Here is an 8379-nt window from a genome sequence, read left to right on the forward strand (position 1 = left end):
CCAATATCACATGTACAATAACACCGGAACGGTAAAAGTGGCAACCGTGAATATTGATCTCCATAACCATCATTAGCAACTTGGCCAAAGATTTGTATATCAAATCCTTGTTACATGCCAAGAAATTGCCTCCGTTGAAATCCTGCAAATATTCCATAGAGCAAATTACATGGATGATTAAAATTAACCATTTGGTATATAACCGTGTTCTAAGCAACACGTACATAAAGGTCACAGTCATAAATTAATTTGTTGAATGAAATTAATCTGTATCTTCTAATGAGGGCCGAAGGAAGTCCGCCTGAATTTTTATCTAGGATTTCTTGGCATGACAACATATTAAAAGTTGAAAGGCTTTGGTTGAATGGCTCATATTATAAGTTTTAAGCACAAACACGACTGATAACACCGTCTTTAATATTTAAAAAAATCATAACTCCTGAACGGTTAAAGCGAAAATCGTCAATATCAAACTTAATCTTCATTTTGTCATCAGTAACAACAAATTGATAGGTGTAAAGCTTTAAAGCTTTGGTTACACGGTTTCATGAGTAAATGCATGGACACTGTTTTGCAGTCGCCTAGTCGCCATGATTCCCGCCTAGATCACCGCGTGTGGTACATTAATAATAAAAAAAAACTGGTTTCTTTAAGATATGAGCGTAATTGTTGAATATTATGCATTCAATATGTATAACAAATGTACATTGTACTATAAATTTATGCTTTAGGCCAGAAGAAGACTAACAACCGTGAAACAAGAGTTCGAGGTTACTGACCAAGTTATATAATTAAGGTCGAAGAGATTACCAGTCATGTCCATAAAGGCGGTACTTATATATCTGGACTCAGTAGTTGATTTTTATGGATATGTCCGTGAATGTAATTTTGATAGGCTGGTCATGTTAAGATCGTTGATGGTCACACAGATCTTACATGCCGTGTGTAGAATCTCATCATCATTATTCTAAACGCCTTTTTTAATGTCTTTAAAAAAAAATAATGTTCAATCCCTTTTCTCTGGTTTATTTTGCCTAAATTATCATGACTGTCAAAAATAAAGTTTCAAATCGACGATTATCTTTTACCTGATTTTGTAGTATCTTACACTATATTTGATAAGTTTTTACAAAATTCAAACAGTTTCAGTCTTTTGAAAACGTATTCATGTCATGAAAATATTACTTCCATGGTTTGAGGATGATCTTCAAGTGAGCGTTTCTAAACGAAAGATTTTCCATAGACTTATTGCAAATTAATTTAATTGATATATATCATAACCAGTTGAATATAGTAATTTTACTCTTTTAATACTGTTAAAGACACTATATACTATCTCCATTTTGATTTTTAACATACTATAACCTCTGGTTAAAAAATAATCGGCAATATAAATAATCAGTTATCCCCTTCAAATAGATGAAAAATCTAGAGGATTCCGGATTTCATCACCTCCTGACAAATGTAAATGCCAGGATGTCCGGATCTGAGAATTCAAAAAGCGGCTTTGTAGGCACAGAATTCATCAAATTAGTGAATGTAATCTGTAGTATATGTAATTTAATACTTACGGATGTAAATATTTGTTTAACATAGTGAATTCCAATTATTTTCTTAATTTTATTGGTATTCGCGGACATAACAATAACACAAATATGGTACGTTACACTCATTGAATATTTAAATAGGAAATGGTAATTAGATATTTCGCGCACTTTTCTCGACTGGTCTCCTAAAATTACTTGTGTTGTTCTGTTTGAATTTATTACGTTCGGACCAGTTTATTTTCCCCATAGAGACAAACATGGCAGACGGTTAGTTGAAATGAAACTATTTCGTTGTAAATTAACTGTTTAAAGACAAAACATGTGTTGTTTACACACCAAAATAATATAAAATACACGCAATATTGATACAATAACAGTAACAAATTATCAATATACCTATCTCTGAAAATTACACTGTTGATTGTTGTGATCTACTGTTTTTCTTAAATTATTTATTACCCCCCTTTTGTCTTTTGTAATCTCATAATAGTGACATTCAAAACTTTCTGATCCTGAAAAAAAATCTGTTTCCCTTCCAATACAAATCACAATCAAAAGCTAATTGACCAAGTTGTTTAGCCATGTAAACTACTATAAAGACATGAAATTGAAAGGGGGAATCAATTCAATTGTGAATTGAAGTGCTTAAGTTATGGTTGAAGTTAGGCACGGTGCCCGTGATATACAAAAGGGGGATAAGACACCAACTGCAATAGCTATTCAAAAGGGTTACACTAATGTCCTGACAGAAATGAAAATGCTTGCATCTTGCTTGGTTTCAAATTTCAAGTAAATCCATTCCAATAATAAAAAAAGTATTTTGCATTTTCATTTCTGTCAAGACACTGTCATGACATTAGTGTAACCCTAAGCAAAACCATAGATCCTGAAAAAAATCTGTTTCCCTTCCAATACAAATCACAATCAAAAGCTAATTGACCAAGTTGTTTAGCCATGTAAACTACTATAAAGACATGAAATTGAAAGGGGGAATCAATTCAATTGTGAATTGAAGTGCTCAAGTTATGGTTGAAGTTAGGCACGGTGCCCGTGATATACAAAAGGGGGATAAGACACCAACTGCAATAGCTATTCAAAAGGGTTACACTAATGTCCTACCAGAAATGAAAATGCTTGCATCTTGCTTGGTTTCAAATTTCAAGTAAATCCATTCCAATAATAAAAAAAGTATTTTGCATTTTCATTTCTGTCAAGACACTGTCATGACATTAGTGTAACCCTAAGCAAAACCATAGATCCTGAAAAAAATCTGTTTCCCTTCCAATACAAATCACAATCAAAAGCTAATTGACCAAGTTGTTTAGCCATGTAAACTACTATAAAGACATGAAATTGAAAGGGGGAATCAATTCAATTGTGAATTGAAGTGCTCAAGTTATGGTTGAAGTTAGGCACGGTGCCCGTGATATACAAAAGGGGGATAAGACACCAACTGCAATAGCTATTCAAAAGGGTTACACTAATGTCCTGACAGAAATGAAAATGCTTGCATCTTGCTTGGTTTCAAATTTCAAGTAAATCCATTCCAATAATAAAAAAAGTATTTTGCATTTTCATTTCTGTCAAGACACTGTCATGACATTAGTGTAACCCTAAGCAAAACCATAGATCCTGAAAAAAATCTGTTTCCCTTCCAATACAAATCACAATCAAAAGCTAATTGACCAAGTTGTTTAGCCATGTAAACTACTATAAAGACATGAAATTGAAAGGGGGAATCAATTCAATTGTGAATTGAAGTGCTCAAGTTATGGTTGAAGTTAGGCACGGTGCCCGTGATATACAAAAGGGGGATAAGACACCAACTGCAATAGCTATTCAAAAGGGTTACACTAATGTCCTACCAGAAATGAAAATGCTTGCATCTTGCTTGGTTTCAAATTTCAAGTAAATCCATTCCAATAATAAAAAAAGTATTTTGCATTTTCATTTCTGTCAAGACACTGTCATGACATTAGTGTAACCCTAAGCAAAACCATAGATCCTGAAAAAAATCTGTTTCCCTTCCAATACAAATCACAATCAAAAGCTAATTGACCAAGTTGTTTAGCCATGTAAACTACTATAAAGACATGAAATTGAAAGGGGGAATCAATTCAATTGTGAATTGAAGTGCTCAAGTTATGGTTGAAGTTAGGCACGGTGCCTGTGATATACAAAAGGGGGATAAGACACCAACTGCAATAGCTATTCAAAAGGGTTACACTAATGTCCTGACAGAAATGAAAATGCTTGCATCTTGCTTGGTTTCAAATTTCAAGTAAATCCATTCCAATAATAAAAAAAGTATTTTGCATTTTCATTTCTGTCAAGACACTGTCATGACATTAGTGTAACCCTAAGCAAAACCATAAGTTAAACAAGAATGTGTCCCCAGCACATGGATGCCCTATCTGCACTATCATTTTCAATGTTCAGTGGACTGTAAAAATGGGGGGAAATCTCTAATTTGGCATTGAAATGAGAAAGATCACATCATAGGGAACATGTTTACTAAGTTTCAAGTTGATTGGACTTCAACTTCATCAAAAACTACCTCTCCAAAAAACTTTAACCTGAAGCGGGACAGACGGATGGAGATGGACGCACAGACTAGAAAACATAATGTCCATAAATGGGGCAAAAAAAGTTGACTACATCCTGGCTTAACCTTTTAAAAAAATAAACTAACAATTATCACATAAACATCACAAAAACTACACCAGTACACTGTTTCTCAAATCATATGTACGAGTAAAAACATCAAAAAGCTGAACCACAAAGATTTTTTTCCCATTTATTTAAACTTTATATACACAATGGAAAACTACTTCCGCAGAACAATAAATTAAAGAAGTATTAAAATTATTTGTACATTTACATTATAACTAGACTGTATATGTAGGAGTCAATTTAAATAAATTTGTGATTCTGTAACAAGTGTTGAATAATGTGAAATAAAAGTAAAGATAAATGTTTGAGAAAATTTTCAAGCTGGTACAATGACCCTGTCAGTTCAAGGATACAGGTTTCCTGTTTCCAATAGCAACTTTAAATGTCATCCAAAATCTTAAAGAGGGAAGAGTTTACTGGTTATGACTATGATATATATCAAACTTATTCTAAATTGACATATGATGACCAAGATGCCATAAATCAACTTTATATTGAGCAATGAATTTAAGTCTGAAGTGGAGTAAAGATTTAAAAAAAAATACACATATACATGCAAAACTAAAAAAAATTGTTTAACATGAAAACCCCAATTTATGCTGATATCCAAGGGGTGCATCTTCAGTATATTTAGTTCAGGATTATGTAAAATGATTTGAGAAACCATATTTGACCCACTTCCCCCTTAAAAAAAGAAGAATACAAGGGGTATTACTATTATAAAGACAGACAGGTATATAAGACTAAATAATTCTAAATAAAAAATATTTAGTGTTTCGATAAATTGCTTCAACTGGAAATATTTATTGTTGAATTTAAGTTTTTCTAAATAAACAATATTACAAACTGATTTATTTTAATTTCATGTACTGTAAATATACCCCCACAATGCAATTTTGTAAAAGTTTTTATTTATTTTTAGATCAGAATACAGCAGGTTCAGTGGCCGGAGACGCACTTATAGACCAACAAAGTAGTACACCTTTACCCTCAGGCGTGCCAGAAAATGTACAGGTAAATAACTTCATGCATTGGAATATGCACTTCAATACAGATCAGTCATTATCGTAATTATAAAAGAGAAGATTTGGTATGATTGCCAATGAGACAACTCTCAACAAGAGAAATGACTCAGAAATTAACAATAAATTAATTATAGGTCACCATAAGGCCCTCAACAAGAGTAAAGCCCATACTGCTTAGTCAGCTATAAAAGGGACCGAAATGACAAATGTAAAACAAATCAAACGAGAAAACTAACAGCCTAATTTAAGTCCAAAATAATGAACGAAAACAAATATAAGTACATGTAACACATGTCCAGCAACAAACAACAACCAATATAATGTCCACCTTGTTCACTAGCTTCATAAGAATAAAAATTTAATTCAAGATTTTGATAATTTTTTTCTGCTTAAGATTATATATATTTTGGTAATTTGGTACGTAATTTTTAAAGTCATGTTTCATATAAACTCTTGAGTTTGAAGCTTTCATAACAAAAAACATAAAATCTTTTTTCTTAAACAATTATATTTAGTGCATACAAGTTTTTGTGAGTGTCAAACTGATAGTTTTTTCATTGTTCTTTTTACAGAAAATTATAACTAGTGAAAAAGAATTACAAGAGAACCCATCAAAAAGACCAAGGGTTGACTTGCAGTCATTGCCAACGAGGGCCTATCTAGACCAAACAGTGGTTCCTATATTATTAAATGGAATGTCTGTACTGGCAAAAGAAAGGTAAATATTGTATGGTCAGACACATTTCTAATCAAACACCTCTATATCTGGAGGCAAAATATATAATGAATGGAAACTGATTTATTATATAATTTCTGCACTGGTATTATATATGATAGTTTTGTTGATGGTAAAAAACAATTACTTTTTACTTGCAAAAGCAGGTCTAGTAATTACAATTCCACTCTGTCAAACTGAAAGACCGAAGGTAGAAAGCTTTCATCAAAATTTTTATCAAGTTTTCTTGGCTTCAAAAATAAAAGGAATGATCAGTTAGTTGTTTAAAGATTTTTATTTTTAGTGGATTGGGGAACAAGTTATTGCAACTAATATTAATCCCTTTCCACTTTGCCGATGAGAGTGCTGTCTTGTAGCGGCTACTTAGTTGTGTAAGTTGTACTTCGGTATATAAATAAATATCACGTAGAGACACAGGTCTAGACAGGTTATTGGTCTATGTTAAATCAAGAAATGTTATAGATACATGTGCACTATTAGATTCTATAATGAACAGTCAACATATGTTATAAATGAATACAAACCTTTTAAAATTTTAAATGACTGATGTGTTTGAAGTGGTCTGACTGAAGTGAACCTTATACTGCACAAAAATCTAAAATTAAAAACTCACCTCTAGAGTTGTCTCCCATTTTTGGCTAACCGTAACTTTAAGTTACAACCAACCATTTACTACCACCAGTGATTAACAAAAATAACACATGAGTACACTGTTTTTTTCGAAATCATATGTACTGATGAAATAGTATGAAACAAATGCTGTTCTCAGTGGTAACTCCCAAGTGATGCTTAGTAAACTGTATTATGTATTTAAAAAGCTTGAAGCTGTCAGTTTGTTTGGAATAGTATTGAGTCCATGTCAAGCAATTAACTGGTTTTTATTACAGAAAGAAAAAATAAAACATGTTTACACAAAATATGCTTGTGATTGGATTATGATGTTATAAATATAGTCCTAATTTTGTTTTCTTATTAATTCATATCTTCAACAATTAATTATTTCTTTATTTCATTTCAGACCACCAAATGCTATAGAATTCTTGGCAGCCTATTTACTGAAGAATAAGAACCAGTTCGAATGACAACTTAGGAATCATCTTGTGTAAAAAAAACTTTCATCTGCAATAGACAGGAATATATCAAATTTCATCATGTTTTTAAATTCATATTAAACGTAAAACCATTCAAATTCTTTTCTTGTTACAAATGTAGCTATTTCCCCCTAACATTCTAGTTTCTATTTGGAAATATTGAAGTCATTGTAATTATATAATAAGATGTGGTATGAGTGCCAATGAGACAACTCTACATCCAAGTCACAATTCGTTAAAGTAAACCATTAGAGGTCAAATGCAACCTTCAACACAGAGCAGTGGCTCATACTGAACAGCAAGCTATGAAGGTACCCTAAAATATAGTGTAAAACCCTTCAAACAGGTTCATTCAAGTTTAACCAGTCCAAAAATGGATCTTGTCTCAGCCATTGAAAAATAAAGAGATGTGGTATGAATGCCAATGAAACAGCTATCTAATGAGAATTAAATGACATGGAGATAAGAAACTATAGGTCACCATAAGGCCTTCCAACATTGAGCAAAACCCATACCATTTAGTCAACAAAGTTGATTAGACCACAATCAATAACAACCATTGAAATATATAGGCTCCTGATTGTGGATACACACATACATAGAATGTTTCAGGGTTAACATAGTTCTGACCACTGTGTTTGGTACAACTGTTCTGTATAAAGTGACAGTGAAGCCTTTATTACTCCTCTTCATAACTTAGAACCGTGAAATTGGATAAAGAGATGCTGTGCATGTTATTACTTGATACTTTAAAGTACCATTTATATCTCTAAAATATTGAAAACAACACGTTATTAATTTCTTGCGTCCGAAGCGCTTTTCTGGATTTACCTTCATCAGGAACGCTCAAAGCCAAATATTTGAAATCCGAAGATGTATAAGTACCGAAACCGTTGAAGAGCTGTATGTCAAAAATACCTAAAATAAATAGCCAAATTCATCTAAAGCCAACTTTGCCTGAGGGAGTTGAAACCTTAGTTTCTTAATAATTCATAAATTTATAAACTGACAAATTTTTGTAAAGTTTGTTAAATCATGTAAATACTGAAATACTGACTACTGAGCTGATGATACCCTCGGGGACTGATAGTCCACCAGCAGAGGTAACGACCCAGTGATGTAAAATATTGAAAACAACACGTTATTAATTTCTGGCGTCCGAAGCGCTTTTCTGGATTTACCTTCTAAACTGATGGATAATTTAATAAAGGAGTACCTGTAACTCTTGGAACCTTTTATCTGCAAGAAACTAAAGGATGCCATTTGAAATCCGAAGATGTATAAGTACCGAAACCGTTGAAGAGCTG

General features: G+C 32.4%; 1 protein-coding gene across 1 annotated transcript; it reads left to right on the forward strand.

Annotated features, from left to right (window-relative positions):
- Positions 1-1703: 1703 nt before the first annotated feature.
- On the forward strand, positions 1704-7170 carry LOC134711330 (protein dpy-30 homolog). The gene is made up of 4 exons (XM_063571874.1): positions 1704-1814; positions 5143-5234; positions 5818-5963; positions 7000-7170. Exons 1-4 carry the CDS (start codon positions 1805-1807, stop codon positions 7061-7063), a joined length of 312 nt encoding a protein of 103 aa, XP_063427944.1. The 5' UTR covers positions 1704-1804; the 3' UTR covers positions 7064-7170.
- The last annotated feature ends 1209 nt before the right edge of the window (positions 7171-8379 follow it).

The sequence above is a fragment of the Mytilus trossulus genome, chromosome 3 (assembly GCF_036588685.1).
Source record: "Mytilus trossulus isolate FHL-02 chromosome 3, PNRI_Mtr1.1.1.hap1, whole genome shotgun sequence".
Classification (NCBI taxonomy): domain Eukaryota; kingdom Metazoa; phylum Mollusca; class Bivalvia; order Mytilida; family Mytilidae; genus Mytilus; species Mytilus trossulus.